This window comes from Channa argus, chromosome 22 (genome assembly GCF_033026475.1).
Source record: "Channa argus isolate prfri chromosome 22, Channa argus male v1.0, whole genome shotgun sequence".
NCBI lineage: Eukaryota > Metazoa > Chordata > Actinopteri > Anabantiformes > Channidae > Channa > Channa argus.
The window spans coordinates 11,087,579-11,114,043 of record NC_090218.1 but is presented as its reverse complement, the minus strand read 5'-3'; the positions used below and the strand labels follow the sequence as shown (position 1 = coordinate 11,114,043).

The 26,465-nt window shown below is 42.6% G+C and overlaps 1 protein-coding gene across 1 annotated transcript in view; it reads left to right on the top strand.

Moving 5' to 3' along the window:
- Positions 1-3,097, top strand: part of LOC137107847 (polypeptide N-acetylgalactosaminyltransferase 10-like) — a 75,800-nt gene extending 72,703 nt beyond the window's left edge. Inside the window, exons 11-12 of the mRNA XM_067491905.1 lie at positions 1,547-1,696; positions 2,883-3,097. Of these exons, the coding sequence (XP_067348006.1) occupies positions 1,547-1,696; positions 2,883-3,047 (315 nt within the window). The 3' untranslated portion in view covers positions 3,048-3,097. The remainder of the gene's footprint in view (positions 1-1,546; positions 1,697-2,882) is intronic.
- The last annotated feature ends 23,368 nt before the right edge of the window (positions 3,098-26,465 follow it).

Sequence of the window (26,465 nt, the reverse complement as noted above, 5' to 3'; positions counted from 1 at the left end):
ACAGTAGTCCAGAGATTGTCAGACTTTGTTGATTGTCTCCTTGTGTCTGTATTTCTTCTGCTGAACGCACATAAATGTCAGATTAACTTACACTCATGCATCAGGCAGCTTCATTGTATTTGCATTGTTCTTCGGGAGTCTGTTTGTTCCTACACATCACACTCAACAACCTTTAAATCAAGCTCATAATACAACCTTAATGGATTGAATGTCGCCTGTGGTTTCCATCACTGAGACACTGGGCCTCAGAGCTCTGACAGTTTAATTGCTTTAATCTGAAGATGCATTGAAGTTTAATCTGTGTCCCAGTAGTGATCTGTATTCAGCGCAAGCAAGAAATGGATTTGCTGCAAATCACCGGAGGCCCTCTGGCAGCTGTCCTTGTCAGGGCTTTTTCAGCTGGTACGACTGGAGCAAAGGAACTCATTCAGAAAATCTGTGTGTGGTGGAAAAGTCGTTTGGATGCCACCAATATTCAAATATTGTTTGAAAATTAATAAAGCGACATTAGGTACTAATGGCGTCACAAATAATCCACTACTTTCCTTGAAATGTAATACAATCACATGATTTGACCTAAAACAGTGATTTACTTCCAGCTTTCTTCTTACATTTTCAGCGAGAAGATGCAAAACACTAGTCTGCACCACTTTATTCGACAGATGCAGATTGTTACAACAAAAGTAATAAAAAAAAAAAGGGACAACCAATAAAGACGGCATCAATCAAAGCGTCATGAAAAACTTAGCCGAGTATAGTGAGTCGTCGTGATTTATTTAGACCAACAGACAATGATGGATCAGAAATTGCTCCTTTGCTCCATAAAAGGGTGAAAAAATATGGATTTAAATAATGTGTAATCAAAATGGTAGTTTTTCCCCGATGATGCCCACAGTTATGAGCAAAAGCCGCTTGTGCAGTCGCTTCGTTTGTTTCATAGCAGTTTTTCACTTAAAGGAACGTTGATTCATACAGAACTGACTCTTTTCCTCGTGTGTACTTTTGTGTATTTGGTCCGAGTTCCATTTAACCAATGAGCAGACAAGATCGTTCTTGCATGTCTCCCATCAATGTGTTGATTTTTTCATGAGTGAAAGGAGAAAGTGCATCAACCGACAGTTTTAAACATTCCCTCAACAACTTTAGTAAATGTCTTTAATTATTTCCTGCCAGTGAAACTGAGTGGAAGGGTCAAAACTGGGAGTCTGAAGGGAAAAATGAAGATAAAATTTATGGATTGAAAATGGCAAAGTGCAAGTTACTTACTGTGAACTTTTTCTCCTTCCTCAACATTTTTACTGTGTATTTCCTTGCACAAATACACTAATAGGTCTCGTGGGGTCTTTTTAACTGGAACAAACAGAACCTGTTTTATTCTCCTGTGGCTTGATGTAATTAATTCAGATTTCCAGACTTTTTACAGAGCTACATTTTTACATGCACATTGTTACTGATCAGTCGCTTCAGTACTGGGTTTCTCGATGATTTAGAAGTTAGATTTTTCCCAATTTGATGACAAAATGTGTAACGTGGGGTTTTCCTGCAGGTGTTCACATTCGGCTGGAGAGAAGACATCCGGGTGGGCGACCCCATGCACACTAAAAAGGTTTGCTTCGATGCCATCTCCCACAGCAGCCCTGTCACTCTGTACGACTGCCACGGCATGAAGGGCAACCAGCTGTGGCGCTACAGAAAGGTACATCTGAAAAAAATGATTGCTTCAACATGACTGGTTTAAAGTTTACTCGAACTTTCCACTGAGTTTGTCATTTAAGCAGGTTCTACTCTGAAGTTGATGGATCTCATTACGCTGCTGCTGAGACCAGTTATGAAAGGCTGCATTACAACATCTTGGTTGTAGTAGTAAATGCACAAAAGCCAAAATCAATAAAGCTTGTTTGTATGACTCCACCATCCAGTAAATTTGTAGTTTAAAATACGAGACTGGATGCACGAATACTGATTTCATATCCATATACAGTTCATCCAGAAACTATTCCCAACGCTTTCCACATTTTGTTATGTTACAGCCTTATTCCAAAATGGATAAAATTCATTATTGTCCTCGAAATTTTGCAAAGTTTGTTTGAAATCTTTGCAAACTTAGTAAAAATAATGAAAAAACAATTCACATGTACTAAGTATTCACCGCTGATCAGCAGTGGAAATGTCTGGAGGAAACCAGGCACCGCTCACCACCTGGCCACCATCCCTGCAGTGAAGCATGGTGGTGGCCGCATCAGGGTGCGGGGATGTTTTTCCGTGTCAGGAAGTGGAGGACTAGTCAAGATTGAGGAAAAGATGAAGGCAGCAATGTACAGAGACGTCCTTGATGAAAATCTGTTCCAGCGTTCTGGACCTCAGACTGGCGGTTCATCTAAGCACAACTCTGTGAATGTCCTTGAGTGGCCCAGGCAGAGAGATCTGAAAATGGCTGTGCAGCCCAGCCCCCATCCAACCTGATGGAGCTGGAGAGCTACTGCAAAGAAGAATATGAGAAACTGCCCAAATAACAATCTGGTAACATCATACCCGAAAAGACTTGAGGCTGTAATTGGTGCTAAAGGTGCATGTGATACATGTGATTTATGTCCTTTTTGTTATTTTGGGGTTTGGAGTTTGTCGTTATGGGGTATTGTTTGAGGAAAATAATGAATTTAATCCATTTAGAAAGAAAGCTGTAACATAACAAAATGTGGAAAAAGGTAACTTTCTGGATGCACTGTACTTTACAGTAAAAAGGCAAATTATATTCACCAAATACATTTGTTCTTTATATATCACACAAATCTCAACAATCAGTCACATTTTGAGGGCTTGAATGGGAAATTGCTCAATAAAACTGACCATTCTTCCTGTTTCTCGACGCCTTCCTCCTCCAGGATAAGAGCCTGTATCACCCGGTCAGCAACAGCTGCATCGACAGCAGCCCGAGCGAGCGGCGAATCTTCATGAACACGTGTGACCCCTCCTCCCCCAGCCAGCAGTGGCTGTTTGAGAAAACCAATGCCACCGTGCTGGAGCACATCAACCAGGGCACCAACTGAGGCCCTGCAGCATCTGAGAGAAGAGAGTCCAGTCACAGGCAAACGATAAAGTGCTGCTGCAAAAAGGGGATTTACATTTAGTCTGGTTCACCCCCATAAACCAGACTCAGATGACAGCTGTTTGTCTTTGGGCTGCTCAGACTGACGCAGGGTGGGACACCGTGGGGGACACCGTGGGGGGGACTTAAAGGACAGACTGAGTTGAGCTCTGATTGATGAGTTTGTGTTTTAAAGTGACTGCGTGTGGAATGTGTGTGTTTTGCCACAGCAGTGCTGTGGCAGTGGGTCTGTCTACTTCCTGATTATGTCGTTGATTAATTCTCACATTCCTTGACTTTCATTCCTATTTTAGATTTCTGTGTTTGTCTGTTGTCCTCCTTTCAGTCACTTTTCTTTTCCCTCTGTCTGTCCACCTTTATCCTCCTCCTGTGTCTCCCGCTCCACCTCTGACTGCACGTCCGTCTCCATCTGCCAAACCGTCACCCACCTTCTCGTGTCCCTTTCAAATCTCCTTATGTCTCTGCAGCTCAGACAACCCCCCCCGGGGTTGGTGGGTGTGTTTGGGGGATGAAGTCGGGCAGAACCACTCTGAAAATCACCTAGCAAATTGATTCTTCTTCACCACCCTCATCCTTCATTCTGTATCTTGGCTTGTGGCGTCTCCTGGTTTGTTCTCCTCGTCTGTGCAGTTGATGTGGGAGGCGGCTGCTTTGTTGCCAGCAGGAGAAAGCTGACGAGGAATCTGTAAAGGGAAGGCAACCTTTTCAAATTCCTCTTGCTACTTTTGGCCCCAGGTCTTTTCTTAGAGTCTCTCCTGCCTTCTCTACGCCATCTGCTGCTACACCATCAGCTGCCGGAGCAGCCTGGTCGCAGACCGCCGAGCATGGGTTCACATCGTAGCGCGAACCATCACAAACGGAACGGCTGTGTGATTGGCAGGGCAGCCGATGCACAGCGGAGCCGCCCGATTGGCCGGTTGCCGAGCTGACACATCACTTTAGGCCAGAGTGTGAGCAGGAGGAGAGACGGATGGGGGAATTACTTTGGATAGGCTCACCGAGGCAGCTCTGGGAGGGAGACAAATGTGTGGTTTAAAATGCATAAAGCGCTTGTGTAACGATACGTTCGAATGAAATCTTAGTGCCTTGTATGAGGAGTTCTAGCTGGTGGTGGGTGCATGCACAGAAAGCATCTAGAGAAACATAGGAATCAACTCACTGAGTTCAGGAAGTGACTTTTCTTAAAACGGAGACTCCCCCTCATTTCTCCTGAGTCCTTTCAGAACTGAACATGGATTTACCTGGACTCTGGTGCAGGACATTGAAGGCACTACTGACTTTGTGACTGTCCGGCTTTTCGAATGAACACATGTAACTGCTGGCTGTGAATAGAGCTAAACAGACTTCCACCATATGATGATGATACTGCCTTTTCCCACCTTGTTCAATCCAAAGTCTTTTTTTATGAGAAAGGGATTATTGTTGGTTTCATTTTTAATGAAATGGTCCTTCATGCTTTGTTGTGATCCTGTGAATTGTTCGACATGCGATGATCCATTTTATCTCTTGCACTCCGCTTCCTGAAGCAGAAACAAATGTAACACTGTCTAGACCAAAACTAAAAATCCTACCTTTTAACCTTTATTCACAAACTAATGTCATTTTAAAAGGGGGTCTGTGTTAGAATGGGCGTCCGTATTAACAACATCACACAAAAAAATTATTTAACGGAGCAGACTCTCTCTGGACACTGGCACACGGTGTTTCCAGTGAAGTTCACAGAGAAGCGCTGCAATAAACATATTTTAATATACATTTATAGAGCAGCTCAGAGTTCATAAATGCAGTGGATGTTTTTGAACGCAGCTTCATACGGCAGCACACGCCGCCGACGGCCACTTATCGCTTCGTGCTCATAGGGAGGCGTTCGCATACACAGCGGAGCCTGTTGTGCCTGTGCATAAAGGTGCTTTCACAAACATCCACTTCATCTGCATCGGTGTTTGGAATCAGGGTTAAAGGTGGCGTTTCAGTCCAACCCTAATGAGAGCAGAGTGGACTGGAGTCTTTTCACACACAGGAAGAAAAAACTTCCTGTGTGTCCCAGAATAAAATATAAACCTGAAATTATTTATATGGCCTCTTTAAATGTAACTCCAAATTCAATATTGCTGTCATGAGATTATTTAAAGCTGAAACTGGGAAATGCTAAGTGACATTAGCTGATCAGGCGTGTTTAACCATTCATTCTTTGGATTATTGGAAAAGTAAATCCTCAGCGCACTCAGCTCTGAAACGAGTTCTTTAGCAAGTCCTGCACAACTGAAACAAGATTCACTGCACACCGGTGCATTGTAGGGGCCATACACCTACTGTAGCATTTAAACCCACCACAAAGTCACACAGGTGACGTCTTATTGTTCGGGGCATGTAAGACAACTCCTTCACATTAAAAGCTGACAACTGTTGGCAGCGTTTTTTATTTCATGCACTTAGAAATGTTTTATAGACTTTTTTTTTTTTTTTTTTATTATTGGCAGCTGCTGCATCACATCGATCTAATTATTATTTAGCCCTTAGAACATAGCAATTTTAAATGTAGTTCATTGTTTGGGTTTCTGTTCGGACCAGTCGTCACACAGCACTCAAGGACATTGTGAATTGACTGGAAATAGTTTGCATAGCAGGACCAAACTGTTTAAAATGAAGTCCTGTTCCAAACATGTGATTTTAAACAGTGTGCAGTGTAACTGTACACTGTGTGTTTGGGAAAAGGGTGGATACACAAGAATGTTTTCTTTTCTTTTTTTTAACCTTTGTACCTGTTGTTTAAAGTCTCTTGTTTTTTTGGTCCACATCCCTTGTGCAGAACAGTTTGATGTCATTGGTAGTGACCCGATTAACCTAAACCTGTACACTGAAGCCAGTTTCCGGCACTAAACCTTCAGCATCCGAATCAGATTTGGAACTAACGTGCTAAGCGTTTAAACTCACGGATCACTCTCACATCAAAATCTAAATTACTAGAAGAAAGAAATCACCAGGAATGTCAGCGTCTTTAACCCACAGGGCACATTTGATGTGCCATCGAAAGTCACGGTTGTTTCCACCCTATAAATCCTCTGTTTTTAATAAAGAGCAGACAAGTAAGATCAGTAGAGTTTTCTCACACTAGGTTCCTTCAGGCCTCAAAGTGAGCTTAGGCCAAATAGTCAGAATCTAAACTTAAATGTGGACCCAACAGAGATGGGGTCTCTGGAGCAGTTTGCGGTGAGAATGTGTTGTCATGCAAACCAGGGGTTGAGCCAGATGTTGTAAACCTTCAGGGCAAAGCCCAAAGTGTAAGTTATTGTCATATAAAATTCCTCATGTTTGCAAAAGACCAGAGTAAACCAACTATACATTTTAAAGCATTGTTGATCCTTTTTCCACTCGGCTAATAACTATAGTGAGTATGTGGGCAACTTACCAACACAGGCAGACTGCTTCAGAGACGGATTGGGATCAGGCCAAGACCACATCCAGATAAGGTTCTTGGTGCACAACCGAGTGATGTCTATATTCTGAGCTGCCCAAACAAACCAGAGTTCAACTGAACTGTACTATTCAAGGTAGAAAAACCCATAAGGGGGTTGAGTTTGGTTAGTTTCCAAAAAGGTTTTATGGGGAAACACCCTGCTCAGACGTTACACCGAGCTATGAGGCACATGAACATTAGTCTCTTAAATGATTCAGACTTATCTTTATTGGGTTTTAATGTGGAGAAAACAATATTAGTAGCACTTAACAGCTTGGTAATAGCCAGTATTGCAATATTTTAGAAATAACTTATATCTGGTAATAACACAGTACTAGTAGTACTAGGTAATATATTACCTGGGGGTGTGATATTTCTACTACGATTTAACAGAACCCTGAATGAACCTGTTTCCCCTCGTATCCACAGTACGATCTGTGGTGGTAAACAGAGGACGTGACTTTGGACGTTGCCGATGTAACAATCCCCACCTCCTCCAGGTAATTACTGTCCTCTTTGTGTTTTTAGCCTCCTTTTAACTGGTTAATACTTTCGAGCTTGAGAAAAGGGACGAAAATCAATCCATTTTCTGCAGAAATGGAGGTTCAACGATCTCCCTGCTGCGACTCAATAATAAGAATTGGCCAAGAAAGTCTGGATTGAAGAAGGATTTTTAAACATGCTTTCTCCCATCACAATACATTGTACTGTTGCACATATATAGTATATTTTTTTTCCATCACGCTGTATCTGGCACTGAGTCTTAATAGTTGCATATCCCGTCTTCAACTACTGTGGGCAAATATTTACACTTGTGTCTCCTCAGTACCACACACTGGAGAACTTTGTGTTTAAACTGTATATGCAGTACTTTTCCCATTGTACATGTGCTGCATTACGTTGCAATATTAATATGCATTTTTAGGTGGTAGTGGTCCCCCCCCCCCCCCAATGATTTTATGATCAGATGAAAATGTTTTATAAAAGCAAAAACTTTTTAATGTCAATCTCCAGCATCAGCCAGTAACACAATGTTGTACATGTGTGAGGTAGGAAGTGTACATTTTTGTATCTCACGAGAAAAAATCCAATATTTTTTTCTACTGATATTGAAACTGTAAAAGTGTATTTAGATATTTAACAAACTGTACAATTAAACTGGAATTGTATGATATTTTTTGCTGACAATTGTAAAATAAAAAGGTTTCTATATTTGGATGAAAAGCTGTTTCTTGGGGTCTTGATGAGAAAGTGACACAGATGGTTGAGCGACAGCCGTCTTCCTCTTCGGTACACAACAGGTGCACTGTCTCAAAGTGTTTGTCAATGATGCATGTGTATTTGTACTACAGTCGCCACGCTCACATCTACTCCATTTAACCGAAAGAGTTTTGAAACCAATCAGATGCACCAGTGATTATTTAGGTGAATACATCTGCATCAGTCGCTCAGTTGTACGTTCATTTTTCATTGAGATTGAGGTCGAACATGATTCATTGCTGTAACTCTGTGACAAATAGGTAAAAATCCTAAACGAACAGGCTGATTTTTATTAAATGAATAGATGCTTTTACACCAGAACAAATGACATAACGTGTGTGTGTGTGTGTGTGTGTGTGAGGCAACGGCCTGGTCACAGCAGACATATGACCCAGCATCAGGTGGACTGAGTGGCTGCTCGTTCCAGTTTGTCTAAATATCTTCTGCCTTGGCGTCTGCTGCCCAGAGCTTTTTCTAGTTTCTCGCTGTCACTAGTTGTAGGTGGTTTTGTATTACTTTAATCTCTACTGTGACGTGTGGTGCAAAAAACATTAATCCCATAATCATTTTGCTTGACAAAGCCCTGCTGTGAATGATAGTTTCCACGTTCCACTGATTTATTCCCGGCTGGAGTGATATTTGCTTTGGCAAGTTTCTCGTCACAGCTACTCTGAAATAAACAGTTGTGTTCACTGGAAAAACAGCCTAATGTTACGGAATCTTTTAGATAATCACAATTCACCAGTAAAAATGCCAATTAAATCATATTTTAGATTTTCATTTAATGCATTCAAACCCTGGTTTTACATTTCTGTGTGTGAACTGAACAGATTATTTGTAGAGTCCGTTTCTTCCTGCATAATGGTTTTTGCCATTCATATTTATTTCCAGTTAATTAGCAAATAATCAGCATTCCCTCTGACTCGTGAGCTGTAAGTGGGACAGAGATCAGGCTATTACATTAGCACATAGTTCCTCTGAAGAGATCCATTAAGTCCCTTTATTGGGCTCAGCCCCATTATAAAAAGGAAAAACGCAGTCATGTCCCTATAATTCACTCATACCCTCACTCTCTTTAAGCCCACAGCTTCGTATAATTAGGCAGAAACATGGCAAGATGGAAAGCTGTGCACGAGTAAAACACACTGAAACCTTTCCCGAGGGTCTGTGTGGGGGCAAAAATCACATGATTTTACACCGAGGTTTACTTTTGTGACGTGAAATCATCAATTTAACCTGCTTCCATGACACAATCTGAGTCAGGGACAGAGCTGAGTGAAGGGCTGGCGGCAGCCTGTGCAGACGGCTGCTTAGATTAAAACTACTGCAGGAGCACAGATGTTCACAAGACGGGGAGAAAAAAAAAAAAAGCTTGAGGTGAAAGTTAATGTTTTGACCTGAAAGTTCCCATCACCCACAGCTGCACTGTTTTTAATCCTAATTAGCAACATGTTGGCCTGTTGGCATAGCAATCTGCATAGCAAGCACACGTTACACCTGCTTAACATCCGCATGATGAACCCCGGCCTCCAATAAACGGGGAGTAATTCAAGCTACATTATGGAACTTTTAGAGGAATATTTTATTCATACGAAAGTGATGTTGCTGACGCCTCCTGGGACCAAGACATACAGAACAGCTCTGCAGCCAGGTTTACTTTTTAAACCAAACTGCAACATTTGCACAATTGCAATCCACTGTTTTTGCCACCATTTGGATGCTATATTAACAAACAGCATCTGCCTTTTTCCACATACGACAGAACAGGGACAAATGACCTATATGGGTTCCAAGGTTGAAGGACTTGTTGGCTCCCGTGGGATCCACTTCCTCCCAGTTTTCGAATCTGCTCGTAGCCCAGGACACGACAAATGGTAATTGATTTACTGTGAAAATGTTTTTAATCTGTGTTGCTTAGACAAGATACTGATGGGCCAAAATAAATGTGACTGTCACATTCACCTGTATTAACCTGCAGAGCTCCACAGGTCCAGGCCTCGGTGACCCTGAAGAACTGACGTAAGTTTGGTTTCACTGGCAAAAGGAAACCGTCTGTGCTGTGATGCACATGATCAGACAGTCTGGGTGTGAGGTGAAAACAAATACGAGACAACAAGAAAACACCAGAAGAAGAAGAAAGCAACCTTTGGACTAAATTCTATTGTCTTTCTTCTTGTCTCTGCTCTACTGTCTTGTTATGTTGGCGGAGAGTCAGCGAAGGATAATGAGCCTCAGTCTGACAGATGATACATCACCGACCAGGCTTCACTTTAAAACAAACTAACAAGCTCGGCCGATGGACGGGTCGTCCATGAAATTCTGAAGGACACAGAGCTCGAGCTGCAGCAGCCTCGTCCTCATCGATTCTTTGTTAAGAAAAGCGGCCGTAACAAGAAAACACCACGACTGTTTTTCATTCAACCTCAGCCAAATGCTGGTCTCTTCTTCTAGTTTTCTGCAGCTCGTACATCTGTTTGCTTTTCAAAAATGTTCAATTAGAAACAAATGAACGATGATGGGAAATGCACGAAATGAACCCAAGGCCAACTGCACAGCTCCCTCCCAACGGCTGACGTCACGTCAGTTTGTGAGTTTTTATTTATCCCGCTTTTATTCAACCTTTTTATAATGGAGAATATTTTCCACCCACACTGTGGCATCGTAATACAAAACCACAGTTTGGCAGCTATGGAGTTTGGTTCATTATTGTAAATATACAAATGAAGATGAGGCCTGTTTTTCGCACCCTGCCAATGTTGCTTCAAGATCCTACTGATTGTTTATCCGTATGCTCTCATACGACCCATTGGAGCATCTCTGAAGACTGGACAGTTCACACAAAACAATGTTGCCACCAAATATCACAGGTCTTTGACCACACATCTGTAAATTTGGGGCAACACACTGAACGGCTGCTCGTTCTGGAGGCGGATACAAACCAGGAGGGGGAGGGAGGGAGGGTGTTCTTATGCTAAAAGAAAGATGGCAACAACCGGGTGAAAACGCAGCAAAACGATGGATGTCAAGGCGAAACGTGGACAACAAAAACCAAAACAAACCAAAAAAAACCAGCAGCTAGCTTCAGGCACAGAGACCACACAGTTAACTTTAATAAAACAAATGTGGTTAGTACTAACTGTCAGAATTCTTACAATAAACACTTGGCTCAATGTGATGTATGAAAAAAAAACTTGAGACTAAATCACTGGTTTCCTTTTTTAATCCATCCAGCTCAACCTCGTAAATGATCTTGCATAGCTCTTTATTCATGGACAAAATTTGCTCTTGGACTCTTGTGATCCTCCACCACATCAGTTATATCAGCTGAAATAATGCAGATGAAGGACCTTGTCACTGGAACCCTCTTGACAAAATACACTTAAAATGATGATGATATTCAAGTTTTTAAAAAGGTTTTGATTTGGTTGAAACAGAATTTAAATGGCGTCATTTCTAACTTGACCTGTGAGCATCTTCATTGCCTTCATACGTTTCCTCACACGACCTCTCGTGCTGCTCCCAGGTGAGGCTGAAAAGAAAAGTGTGTTTCATCTCCCTGCATTGATTAAATAAAAAGGTCAGAACATCTATTTTTAGGGTTGTTACACATCTTGAAGCAGTGATGCTGAATGGATTTTTCTCCCAGCTGGTTGTGATTGATGAACGAGGGCCCTTTGTGATTCTCGCGCTGCGGCCGGCGTCTCCGGTGTTTTTACATTGATTCTTCTTCTTATTGAAGTGCAGCTACTGTACGCAGACAAATGGCAGCAACATTCATTGTTGTTGGAAAGAGCAGAGTGTAGATCAGTGTCCAGGTGACAGCAGAAGAGCATTGTGTCCGTACCCCGAGCAGGGAGATGAGCGTGATGTCTACACATGCTAATGATGTGAGAAACGACTAATCCTTTCCTCCGGTGTGAAAGGATTATGGGAAGGCGAGACTAGAAACAGGAAGTACTTTGACATTTAAATAGTGTTTTATCAAGTTCACGGTTTTTCATTCAGCAATCGAGAAAGAGACAAAGGGGAATTTCAGGTGGATGAAATGTGAAGCAGACAGGAAACATGTCCCGAGAATAAAGAGACGTACGGTTTGATTTCCACCGCCGGCCTTCGTGCTCAATTCAGAGCCACCACTCATCTCTAATTTCTGTGCATGACTCTACACATCTGCATCAGGATGAAGCCTCTTTCCAGCCCCGATATGAAGTGACAGCAACACGTGTGGGCAGAGCAACGGCAACAGAACGTGTCACATCCGTTTTTGTTCCCTTGCTTCCCTTGTGCTTGAGTGCTTTTCAGTTCGGGTGTCTGCCTCCAGTTTGTGGCTGGATCCGGGGCTTCTCCTCAAATACAAGTCAGGTCGGCTCAGTGTTTCTTCGCAGTTTTGCCTCTCGCAGTCACGCTCAGAAGCAAAGCTGCTACATTTACAGCAATTCGCTCACAAGGTGAATGATGTCAAGTTTACTCATCAGTGCTTTAAAAAACTCCAGATGAAGGTACTAGTTAAAGGTTTTCTACCACAAATCCATTTGATCCCAAAAATCCAATATGAGCTGAGACAAACCAGAGATTTAATAAAGAAGGGACAGATTTAAGTTTCATGATCCAATATGCTTTGTGTAGCGTTTTGTACAGATGAGCACTGATTGGATTCAGTTTTAATATTAGAAGTTACATGCAAAGCAGAGAAAACAGAAAAATGGTTTCACTGGAGCAAAAATAATGATGAAAATACCGAGAACTATTTGTAAATGACATGAGTCTAGACTTGCTGTTGTGTCCTCATTAGCATCTTTTTAATCCAAATATAACGTCAGTCGTGCCATCGGCATCAGTTTACCTCAGGGTTTCAGACAGAGGGTTGTTGCCATGAAATTCAAGAGGATGAACCAACTTTGGTGATTTGGAAGAATAGACGTCCCCTATTCTGCAGACCAACCAAGCAAAGCAAAGAAACCTGAAAAGAAACAATGAGCCACAGAAGTCCTCCAACCTAAACCACCTGCTGCTGGGTTTTACAATGGCACCGAAGTCGGGGGTCGTAACAGCGTTTTTCTGCTATTCGGCCGCGACTGTCACCCCGTTTTAAGTAGCACACGATTCAGTGTAAACAAGCAGGTCCAGTGTTGTCAGATATGATAATTGTGTTGTTTTAGGGCCTATGGGGTAAATGATAAATCGTCAGACAGCAACAGTAATGTTGATCAGCAGGATCGTAATTAGCAAAATGCTAACACTAGCTTAACAGTGGTCATCAGCGATTTGGTGAAAAGAAAAATTAACAATAAATCAGAAAACTTGTGCGTTCATAGCCAATTTCCCAGCTGAAGGGGGAGTCAGCTCTGGTAAATTTGTGCATCAGAAACTATGGCAACAAGTGTGTCCCCGTTGTGTTTGTCATTTTTTTTGGGCCCCGTCAGTTTAGGCAGCAAAGTCTATGTCAATGTCAGGGGCCACTAAAAACGAAAACACATCTCCATTGCAGCGTCTTTCTTCATATGGTTGTGTTGTTTTGTCCATTTCCATGTTTTCTCTCAAGCCGCGGAGCAGCGAGCTCGCTGGGCCGCCGTAACTATTAGATGAAAACAAAACCTTGTAGGCCCCCCATCTACTGGCCATCAGCAAAACTGCAGATAAGGACGCCTGCATCTACACTTCCAAAATGCAATTTCAGCTCAATCTTTGCCTGATCACAGCCGAAGGAGTCTGAGGGGGAGCAGCGAGTGAATTAAGCAGCTCAGCCTGTCAGATGATTACAGGCACAGTGTGGGGCTGTGATGCACTGTCAGACGGTTGTCAGTCTTAGAGACACTTGTTTTTAGGACTGTCAGCCTGAAAGCTGCGCCGGCCTGAGGTTTATGTAAAAATACACCCATCTTGTCTGCTTAACTAACGAGCTGGGACTGCAGTGAAGAGCAGTGACTAACTGCAGCACAGACTGGACACCGGCAGGAAGTTTTTCGCTAAAAGAAAACGGGTCTAAACAAACGGGTTCATTCTGCCGTGTTTTTCCTGAAGGAGCCATGTTGTTCTGTAAAGCCTGGATTATAAAACCCACAATTATTCCTATAAGTAATATGACAGTCAGTCTGTTGGCTGGTCGTTCCATTGTTCTTTAGTTACATCATAAAGACTGTAATATTTCATTGTAAGATGTCAAATAGTTTGTACTAACAAAAAATATGATCCACACGCCACCACTGTCTCGTTCAGCTCTGTAATCACAGAAAAGATTGTTACGCGGATCATTTAGCAGCAAGCAAAGTGACAGTAACCAATGTTGGTTTGTAATAACAGGAGCCGAATGCAGAATAATGGAGTTGTGGCTCATCCAGCCTGCTGTGCTCAGGCCTGACCAGCAGCTGCCATGAACAAAGACCAATAAGCATAATGGAAATCACACAATCCTTAATAACCATAATGACTGTCCTTGTTCTGGACAGCAGCTTATGGATCAATTTGGGAAGCGGCTGGCAGCCTGACCCGAGACTCGGAGGCTTAAATGATGGTGACGCCGCGGCTCCCAGGATTAGCTGTTCCATCACCTCACGCGCCGAGCCGGCTAAAAATAGACGCTTTTCACTGCATGCAACTGCAGGAAGCTGTTCTGAAGTTTAGATCCTGTCTTTTCTTTGTGGAAAAAACATAAATATATTACAGAAGTTCTAGGAATGGGGTTGAGGATGAGCAAAGAGCTTGGAGCGTTTACTTCTTTTTGTATTGCTATTTCAGAACCAATAGTATAAGTGCAAAGGTTTAAGGACAGAAACCGAATGTCACGTGAGTCACCGATTCGCACGATGTGTATGAATTGGATTTGGATTTATTTGGACGGTTTTTATTTTTTCTTCACTTTTTTTCCCAGACTTACATGAATGTTAATATTTGGGTTCGGTGAGTCAGGTCAGTATCCCCAGAAATAAACTTTGAATGGCAAGATCAGCAACACAAGAGCTGAGTCCTCTGCCAAAGCTAAATCCATTAGGTTCATCAGGTGAGGACTGCATGTGTCTCTCTGACCTCCAGTTTTTCTGACCAGGCATCAAGGGTGTCGTCCACATTTCACTCACTCGTCAGGTGTTTGCCACTTCCAGACCACAAAGAAGTGACAGGTCCTCCGCTGCATCCCCAGCTTAACGCAACCGTGACTCTGTTACCAGTTGACCAGTGGCCCTTAGTTTGACCACCCTCAGTAGGTACTGACCGTCCTGAAGGGTTGTTACGGGCTGTAGGTCAAACCCGCTTCACACGTAAGCTCAGGAGACATTTGTCCTGCAGTATTATCTGCCACTGTGCCAACTGGGTATAGTTCAGGAAATGATGTGATTTGTGTCTCGTTTCAGTCCTTGGCTACATCACCCAGCTGTCCACCCTGACATCCTTTGTGCAACGAGTGCCAGTCTAAAATAACGTCACCAGCTGTCACTCTTGCCCCTGTAATATTTAGATGTCGCTAGTTAACCACATGTTGCTGATGGGCAGTAGTTGACTCACACAACTACACTGTCCAGTCGTCCTAATTATCTAACTTTACTCAGTTTAACAAATGCACTTAGTTTTCACCAAGTTAGAGCTAATTGCAGGGTGAAAAAAACCTTTACTCATTGTGTTTGAGTGAAGCTGACGCAAAACAATCGAGTACAAGTAAGAAATGAGGTCAAACTATTTGACTGATTGATCAACCCTAACCCAACACCAACGACTTTTGGCTTGGGCCTTCAGGAGTCGCCACAGGGGAACGTGTTCTTATTCCGGATGCCCCTCCTGCCTAACCCTAAGCCGCCACCTGGTGGGGTGGGATTCAAACCCGCGGCATTCTGCATCCCAACACAGTGCTCTACCGCTGATTCACCAGGTCGTTCCAAGGTTACAAGAGTAACCACAGTAAGTAACCATCTCTCCATCTTTATGTTGGCCAACAACGTGCCACTGAATAAAGTATCTGTTTGTGTCTAAGAGTCTGTGGTAACGGAGGTGCAGCATGTGGTAGCTTTGCATCTCTGACAGTCATTCTTGCATTTAGACATAAGGGTGAAACATTTATTTTGACAAAAGCTTCATCCCAAATGTCCCTGTCAAACTGAACCCGTCAACCAGCCCAAATTTAAAATCTTTGAGGCTGGAAAGCGGTGGTTTGATGTTTTACAAACACGGCAGATTTTCTTTTTTCCTTCTTTCTTTGCTTATGAGCCAGTGACATTTGGAAGCAAAAACCCATCACGATATCATTTTGAGACATCTGCTGGTATTGGTCTTTGATTTTCTCTGCATTGTGAATCTAGAGCACAGCATGGCAATCTGTTAATTACACAGCTCCCAAAGTTCAATATTTCTGAGGCCATAACTACAAAGAGAAGAGTGAAATGTATAAATAATGAATTTGGCATTCTCTGTGATTAAAGCTGAATATCAAACCAATCAGACAGTCGTGGCAGCAGCGATCTGATTATCATTCTCAGACTTTTTTTTCTTTTTTTTTTTCCCCTCCTGGCTTGAGCAATGTTCACTCTCCTCAGCTTTCATACTTAAAGCACCAGGGAAAACAGAAGTGGAGGAAAAAGAATAAGCATGAAATGTTTGTTATTCATGAGTTCATTTTATTCAGATTTCCCTCTGTGTGATAGTTCATATCTCGGCCTAATATGGTTTCATGCAGACGAGGGTCTCGAGCGAGGCTTCGCAGTTGGTTTTGTCTGTGATGGAGACAAAGAGATGACTCTGAATTGTCTGTGCTGAAAATTGCAAAAAACCCAAAACTCCTTCACACTTTTTCTGACTCACAAGGTCACACACACACACACACACACACACACACACACTGAGGAGTGTCAGATGTGGGCTTGCATAGCTCGACTTGGATGAATAATAGATAGCAGCTGAATTTAAACACTGGCTTTGCACCCCCTCACCTTGGTCCTCCCACAGCACACGGCATCTGTTTTTGGAACAAATACATCAAGTCACTCAATATAACTTGAGGCAACTTTCTTATTCCCACCACCTGCCTGTGTCCTGTTAGTTAACTCCTGCTTCTCGCCCACCTTCCTCCTTTCCCCTCTTCTGCTCCTCCTTCTGTCTCTCTATGACTCTGAAAGTGTCCAGACGGATGTTGGACTATATGTTGACATATCTGGAGGACTTGGTGACACTGACGACAAGAAAGTCTCCCATTCAATGCAAATCAGAGCAACGCAAGCTGATGAGCAGGAGGCTTTTAAATCCCCAGGAAAGTGTGAACTATTGTTCCATAAGTGCATTTATTTAAAATAAATATTTAATACCTGTGAGCACTATCATCCTGTTCAGGGTCACAGGGAGGCTGGAGCCTGTCCCCTCTGTCACTGGGTAAGAGGCAAAGTCCACCCTGGACAGGTCTCCAGTTTATCTGTCATCTTCTCTTTCTATAAAATCTCTATTGGCGAGTGTAAGAACAGGATTTGACTGGTGTGACATGTTGGTACTGACATTCACCCTGACACAAGTCCCCCAGACTACACTGCCACATACCATTTGTCCCAGCGCTATCATACAACCCAGAGTTTTTCGGAAAGAGCCCCCCCCCCCATGGCAGCAGGCATCTGTTTCATCCCTGGTGAAAGAATTATTTTAAGTCGAGATTACAGCTCTTTTGGTTGGACAGAAAACCAGTGAAGCTAAGTGAAAATATATTTATGGTTACGTTCATTTGAGTCTTTTATAAATATTGGTGCATTGTAAACATGACTCTTAAATCCCCTGAAGTTGTTCAGATTTCTCAAAATGCAGCTTTAAAGAAAATGCCCACATTGCCTTCTGTCTTCCATCAGTCCTTTCGGAAGCTCTTAGCATAAAATGTCCTTTACTCATGAGCCCCTACTCTGGCTGGGGATGTGGCCTTCACGTTTACTCCTAGTCCATGGGAACATGGGCTTATGAAGAATATTTTGCTGCAGATACGCAATGGAGGCTGCTGGAAAAGCAAACAATATACAGTGAGCAGTAAACTGTTCTCATTGCACAGCGGCAGATATTGACCCTTTCGCTTTTTACATCCTTTGGCTTTACTGTTCAGTTTTACTCCAGTGGTGCCACCATTACAACTTCATATAGGATATTTTACCATTTCATGGAAAATAATAGCTCATTTTGGCTTTGATGGCAGTAACACATCTCAGAAAAGTTGGAACAGGGTGATGTTTAGCATTGTGTAGCTTCCCCTCTTCATTTAACAACTGTCTGTAAACATCTTATATATGAAGAGACCAGTTCCTGGAGTTTTATGAGAGGAATGTTGTCCCATTCTGGTCTGATGCAGGATTCTAGCTGCTCATCAGTCCTGGGGCTTTCTTGCCAGATTTTGTGTTTTATGATGTGCAAAATGTTTTCTACTGGGGAAAGGTCTGGACTGCAGGCAGAACAGTTCAGCACCTGGACTCTTCACAGCCACGCTGTTGTGATGGATGCAGCATGTGCTGTAACATTGTCCTGCTGAAATATTCAAGGTCTTCGCTGACAGAGACGTTGTCTGGATGCGAGCACATGTTGCCGAGTGTAAAATTTAAATGTTACACAGTACGTATTTGCTTCAGGCTCCGAAATCTGAAGCGTCTGGGTTTTCGTGTCACTACACTGCGTCGATCAACGAGAAAAACGGGCACCCTGAGTGTCAGCCTGCAATGCAAAGCGGCTGGACAAAGCAGCACTTTTCGACGGCTCGGGAATGAGAAAGGCCTGGATCATGGGGAAGGGAAAGAACCTGCTGATGCACAACAAAGAATTGAACAGGATGTTTCAGAGCAGTCGGATCATCTTCAGAGGTCATTGCAGAGGCTAATTCTGTGTGGTGTCACAGTGGGAGCAGCTCATGCAATCTCCAAGCAGGAGATTCAAATTTCTCAGTGTTTTTCTCTTACAAATGTCTTTGGGGTTACAATGAATTCCACACAACTCAAACTCTAGTCTCCCGCAGGTTTTGTTTGCCGTCTGACCTCATACCTGCAGAAGGTTGTGCACCTAAAGACGTGTTTGTGTCGTGTCTGCTCTAGTCCCTAAAGGTCACCTAAACAGTGCGACACATCACCCACCAACAGACAACCTACAGAGTTGTGTTTCACAGAAGGACTCGTTGCTGCTCCTCGTTGTCAGAAACCTTTTCAGCTTCCCCTCAGCTCAGGAAACAACAGGGAAACAGAGTCTGTTGTACAAAATTCAACTGAAGCTGAGCTTCACAGACTGATATCAGCCAGTGCATCTGCCAAACCCATTAATGCCGTTATTGGTTCAAAGGCTGATGGAGGTATTAAAGCAGCAGCGGGGAAGAAATAAGTTAGTAAATGAGAGGAAGGCTGGCTGTGATCTGCACAGTGTGAAGCAAACAATGCTGAGAGAGGACATGAATGATTGAATTTGCGGCAAATGGAGAACAGGTCTACAGACATTTTCCTATCCGCTTCATAGATGCACTCACATAATAAAGTTAAATGTAGAATCACAAAATGTATCAACTGTGTTTCCTCTTCACTCAGATAACAACATCCTGACTGGCTGATTTTCTTTGAGGTCAAATCAAATCTGCCCTCTCGTAGCTACGATGTCATCTTCTTTTTTTACCTCCTCTTCATGCCATAAAGTAGATTGACATAGCTGCTACATTTACCATAACAGCAAAAGCTGGAGCCGGAGTCACACACCCACCGGTTACCAGTGTTTTTCATATTGGATTTGTTTCATTTCCAGCAGTTGTCTTTAGATTTTCACTCAGGTGGGGCTATATGATTCTTTTTACCGTTGGCTCTGAGGCTAGAACTCATCAAGGTCAAAAGTTAATGAAGAAAACCGTCTACGCAAACGATGGATGAGTGACAGACTTTATCTGTAACCACAGCGTCTTTGTGTCTGCTGTGTTGCCAAGGACAAAACTCGCACTACTGAGTTTTGTGATCTGCTTTCCGTGGTCCTGAATATGGCAACAGGGTTGGAGGTCGCCATCTTTGTTTATTAACCTCCGTCTGGAACATGCTTCCTACAAACGGAGCCACCTAAGCTCCTCTGTGTGTCTGCACATGCTTTGTCCACAACCAGCAAAGTGCGTGTCGCTAAACACACCACTTATTATCCTCACAGCTCAGCAGGATAATCACCCTGGTGTTACAGTCATGATGACCTACATGTGTTCAAAGTCATGTTAAGTGTGTTAACACCGTGTGATTAGAAAACAAAAGCCGGAGGAGGCAATTGTAATTTTTCTAAATGTGTGTTTGAACAATGCTGTGTTGGATTTTCAACAGCATCTAAATTATTATACAAATAATATAATTACATCAGTCACATAATTAAAATGCAACTATTTAGCTAGCCAAGTTTTGTTTTCCAGCAAAGGAAAATTCACCTTAATTACCGATCGCTTCTGGTCCAAAATGAAATTAATAACTGACGAAGTTAATAACGAGCATAATCTTGTTGAGATAAGCTTCGGTTCTTTCGTTGTTTGCCACACAAACATCCAGCTATACATTCTTTTGAAATACGCCAAATGAAATGCTGTAAAAATTAGATTTTAATCCAATATGTGAAGGACGTGGGGGTATCAGGTCATGTGACCTCTCCGTAAATGTGTACATGGGTTCACAGCTTTGACAGATTTGCAGCATAAACACAGAATTTTAACAGAGCCACATAGCATATAGCAGCAATTCACAACAAAGTCATCTCAGGGCACTTTACAGAATAAAGTCCAGACTATAAAGATGAATAGAGAGAACCTAACGATTCCCCTCTGAGCAACAGTGGAGAGGAAAAACTCCCTTTACCGGAAGAAACCAGCAGCAGAATCTGGCTACAAGCATCACTGAAGCTCGCTGCTGAATATCTGCCGTTAATTACAAGCTAAAATATCATGTGTTAAATCTGCACAAGAGACCAAAGTCACTGCTTCAAGCCAAGAAAAAAAAATGTTAAAAAGTTTCTCTTGATTTGTTTATTTGGCTCTAGGTTGATGTTAGATGGACAGAAAGACAAATCTCTCATCTAAACCTTGGCAACAATATGATGGAATTTCCAAAATGTCAACCTGCTCCCTGTGGATAGTTACAGCTGTAAGGACCAGAACCACAAATCATCCAATATGGATGTAATTCCGGTGCTCGGGGAGTTTAACCTACAGATTTAAACCCATATTTGACTTCTGAAAAGAAACATTGCCATCTCCCATAACGAATGTGCCAAATCAACCTTTGCCTTTTCAAACCAGTCAGTTCAACATATTTCTGTCCTTCTTGTGTAGTGTTGTGTGACTGTTGGTGAAACCAGAGTTAAGCAATTGTACAGTGCAGTGGAACAAAACTTCTGTGCCTGCTACAGATTCAACATGGTGCATGTGGCCACAATAGCACATGAACAACCTTTCAAATGTCAACCTTCAGGGCTGTTTGTGTAGTTGTGATAGGGATTAAAAGCAGGTAAAACTGTGTGTGTGCGTGTGTGTGTTCTGTGCAGTGATGTGAAGGACCAGCTGCCACCTCACCTCTCTGCCACATGGAGACAGACCAAGGCTGCTCCTGGACTGAGAGATTAGAGAATAAGTGACTGATAACTGGGAGCCAGAGGGGCTCTGACAGCAGAGAGACACTTTGCAACTGACTGTAAGTGCAGAGAGAAACCGGCTGAGAAGAAGAGGAGAGACACACTCTAAGTAAAAGGATGCAGAGGAAGGAAAGAGGGATAGAAATAAAGATGAAAAAGAGGAGGAGATGGAAAAGAACCTGGAGACAACACAAGGCTCCAGGGTTTAACTCTGTCACACTGCACAGCAGAAAACACAGCAGTCTTCCCTTTATTACTTTCTGCTTCTGAGAGCTTCACCAGCTCAGGGGGCGTTCAAGAGCTCCAAACAACCTTCTCCACAAGGCACCGCAGTCGTGACTGACAGCAGCATAGTGGGAAGAAAAGGTGGTTTTTAGGTTTTTGTCTTTGTTCAGGGACCTCTCTCCAGTTCTCAGCAGATATAAAGCTGCACTGTATGATCAGCATCGTCTGTGATTTATAAGAATTGCATCGTTTATTTAAACCATCCCAGTGCTTATCAGGAGTGTTTTTGTGGAATAAGTGTCCTATTTTCAACAAAGCTACAGCCTCCCTGTGCCAAAAAAATAAAAATAAAAAGGGTTTGAAGAATTTGTTTACCATCAGCACCAGTGTCTAAATCAGTAGGAGAAAAATGAGATGGGATTTTATCAGTTCTGCAGCACTTTTTTCTGTGAGCAGACGTGTTTTCTTTGTGGGACCGGCTGTTTCTAATCCCTCTCACTGCAGAGTGGAGGTGCTTTCACACCTGCCGTGTTCAGAGCAGCTGAATGGAAATGTTGAAGCCACCTGGAATAACGTTGAGGCAGTGTGGTTCAACTGGACTGCAAGTGTACATTAAAGATTAAAATGAGAGAAGTTTGACTTATGCGTAAACGTTGTACAATTTTCTGTCTTTCAGACACGATGCTGAGTGAGACACTGAACTCCAACGTTGAACTTAGTGTCCGCTACGTTCTTGTAAGTTGCTTTCGGATAAGTGTCTTGATAATTGACATTCAAGTAGCTTTATTAACTATTTTAATTTAGGGTTTAGTTTACTCAGTTCAAATTTTTGTTTTAGTTTTGGAGATTGAAAAACTAAACCATTTCATTTTGGTGTTTAAATGTTTAAGCATTGTTCCCATTTTTCCTTTCTATTTTTAAATGAATACCTTCATTTTGCACAGTAAGTATATGTAGGGACACGGACCAAGAGAAGTGCCACAGGGACCAGCTTGGTACAAACCAAGAGCACATTCAGAGCCTCCATTGTTCTCCAGAACTGGACTGCCGTCCCACTTCACCTACCAGATTCCTCCTCATCCAGACATCGTTGCTCTATGGTTTAAATCTTGCTCCTTCTATTAAATGATTGTTAACACAATGCCTTTGTTTCCGTCACCTGTACTTACTTTGTGATGCAGAACACTAGTTAATGGATTATTCTGGTAACTTAATTTCTTCAACTATGCAACATTTTGTGGGAGTGTGTGCTACAGCTGCTACATGTCAACCCAGGGCCTTCGTGTTTTATTGATTTATGCTGCTGTAGCCGGGACGGCACCGCACCCTGTGAAACAGAGGTCTTTAAATTGGATAAATGCTGCAGCATTTGTATGACACAGACATAATGGAGTGAACATGTACCTACATTGGGTCAGCAGAACAGACACAGCACTTTGCTTATGCATCCATCAGCCTATAAAGCACAGCTGACCTTCCTTTCTGACACTTACGGCTCCCTGAGGAGCTGTAGCTGTTCGTTGTACTGTAGCTGTGTTTTACTAGATCTCCGATGACAAAGTGTTGGATTTTTAAAGTGGCCCCATCTTCTCGCAGATTTTTTTGCTCACAAGCAGCTTCACTGACGTCATTTGTGTTTGTCCGTGAGCTTGGTGATCAGCGTGCGTTGGTGCATCCGACCTGGTGGTTATCAAAAGCCGGCTTTTGGTTTCTTGTAAGGTTTTTCCCAGTTCGGCTGTCAGCTCAAATCATTTTTGACTTGAAATCCCTTAGTGTCGAACGGCGACAGCCGATAAGACCGGGAAGCATCACCAACCAGATGTTGAGGACTGGAAACAGCTCCAGCTGCAGAGCATTTACACCCATGCTGAGCCCATTTTGTGTTTTGCCATGACGTCAGTTTTTTTCTCTCCGCACAGAACAGCACACGCACGTGCAAAGAGTCGACTCTGTTGTGTCTCGTTTGAATAATTGTTGGTGGTTCTGTTAATTTGACTGCAGGTTTTTGATGTGAGCTGCATCTGGCACTGCAGATAAACTAACTCCTGTGCAACTCATCAAATGGAAACATTTATGTTTAATATTGCACAATTTAACTTAAAAAAAGTCAAATCTTAATTGTCACATTTCTCCGCCCCTTCTTTCTGTACAACCACCAAAAAGTGCAAATTGAAATCACATTGCAAACTCCGCTGATATCGTGTGATAGACGATCATTTAAATTCTTTGTGCAGCTTCAAAGTAGATGAATAAGTCATTTATACATCTTGCTCCAGTTTAGATTGACGCTACCTTGATGCTCAACGCTGGTTATCTTCATCTTTTGATATTACGTTTAAAGTAAGTTTGGCCATGTGATTGGTCACTAGTGGATTTCTGCCTGTTAAGACAGAAACACTTTATTGACATACATTTATATAATAATTCTTTGTTTTGATGCACGTGCTTCTGCATCAAGTTGATGTGGCAAAGGTTAGTTCTGCATATGAACAGCAACAACGGCCGTCGCAAAACATTAAGGCAACGAGCAGTATTTGGCTGTTTGCGGCATTTAATTACAATCTCTCCAAACATGGAGCCACACAGCAATATGAATATCAAACAGACGACCCAAAACACCAGGAACAGCTCATTCACAAGTCACTGTTTAAGACAGAGAAACTGCTGCTTAACACCTCCTCTTATGTACTTGCTTGTGCTTAATGATTGGTCCCCTCACATTCAAAACAACCAATGATGTGATGGATGTGGAGTGAACAGGTGGAAGCCAATCAGCTGATGACATGTGGAGAGCGACTAAACCTTTCCCACGGCAGGTGGTGCAAAGTCCTGATAAGTGATGTGGGTAATCCAGAATGCACAACCCTGGAATTAGCTCAGCTGACAGGTTTCGAATGTTATCAGTTACACCTGGGTTTCTCCTTCTATGCTGAGAGGAAAATAAGGTCTACAAAAGCAAGTACAACACAGGGAAAGAAAGTACCACACAAGAAATATGGCCACACCTGTTTGACACATGTAGATGTAGCAGTGCATGTATTAATCCAAGAGGAAGGTAAATGCTCAGTAAGTAGAGAGATTTCTGAAATACAGGCACATCCACTGAGGCCCCCGGGACGTATGCTAACCAGTCCCTCCAGGATGTTGCAGAACTTTTTGTGATTGTTGTGCCGTAAAAAGCCTGATTTTGTTACAACCTTTTCAAAAAAACAAACAAACAAAAAAAAACCAAATAATAGTGATGGATATTGTGATGTTTTTAAAATTGCAAGGCTGCTCAGAAATCACACGGGGAAACGCTTGAATTAAATGTTGCAATCGCAACACTGCAAATCCCTGGAGGGACTGTGTTAACCTACAGTTTCCATCCATCCAACCATTATCTGCCCCATCAGTATCCTGCGTAGGGTCATGGGTGCTGGAGTCTATCCCAGCTGTCATTGGGTGAGAGGTGGGGTTCACCCTGGACAGGTCTCCAGTCTGTCTCAGGGCCAGCACAGAGAGACACAGACAGGCAGACGTTTAGAGTTATTTACATTTCGTCGGCCGACCAAATGAAATCGTCTAAAATAAGTCTTCACGTTTCTTAATTGCATCGCAAACTCTTAGCGCAGACTTTATATCCTTCCAGCTCGATATGAAGCGGATACTTTCTCCACACTTTTTATTGCCATTCTGTCTCCCTGTCATATGCGTCAACACGCTATTGGTGTAAAAACGGCTCCGTAACATATTGTGTGTGTGGGTGCAAGTGGGCGGCACTGCTGCCATTAGTGACATTCACAGTAGCTCTATCTCACTAAACAGGAAACCTTTGTAATTGAAACTGATTGGCACTCAATTAAGTTTGGGATTTGGTGCTTTTCCTCTGGTGCTTTTGGCAATTTCATGTGGGCAGCAGCATTTCCTGTGAAGTTCTCTGCGGCTCTACTGTAGCTCCATGAGTAATGAGGCCGAAACACGAGGCATGAACATCAATACACAGTCCTGCTGTGGACGCTGACAAGTAGGGTTTTTTTTTTTTTTTCGTTTTAGTGAAAAGTCTGGCTGCCTTAATCAGCACTTTCAAACCTCAACACAGCAAAAGCAATCTCTCACTTATTTGGGAAGCTCACCCTGTTAGCCTGTGATGAATTACTGGTAATAAGTTGTGTAACTGTTACTGTAAAGCCGGCTGTGGTCCAATGGCAGCAATGTGGGGAGAAGACGAGCAATAAGAGTATGACTCTAAGTTATCGCCGAAAACGTGAAATAATTCACCCGGAAGCAACAGGAAGTGGCATGTTGATGGTGTCTCGTTCCCTCGGTACAAAGTGCACTGAACTGAAACTGAGTTGTGTAGCTGGGGCCTGGTTTTGGATTCATCACATTACAGCGTGGCGGTCACGTCCCCTCTCTGAAGACAACCCCCCTCCAAAAAAAACAGTCCCCAAACTATTTAACTTTGTTTGTACTTGTTGAACTTGTCGCTGTAGGAGCTGCTCGTGCTTTCAATCTCATTTGCTACTAAAGAAGTACCAAAAAAATACATTTAAAGTACTATTTTCTTTAACAAAACAATCTCTAAAGCTAAAGGACTGAGTTGTTGTTATCGAAGGACCCCCTCTTTTGGGGGGTCATTTTGCGTAATTTAACATCTATTGTGGAGATTTGTTTGTCTAACCTGTGACTGCAGAGGTTTCGGCTCATGGATTTTGTTTTTGCCAATTACCTACAGGGACAGATTTAAAATCCACGAGGAGCAAGTAGAGCGGGAAGCTACCAACATGTTTTTATCAAAATGTTGAGACATAATTGAATTAATTTTGCATTTGTTTTGAGCTTTTGCCATTTATTTAAATACAGATTTAAAAA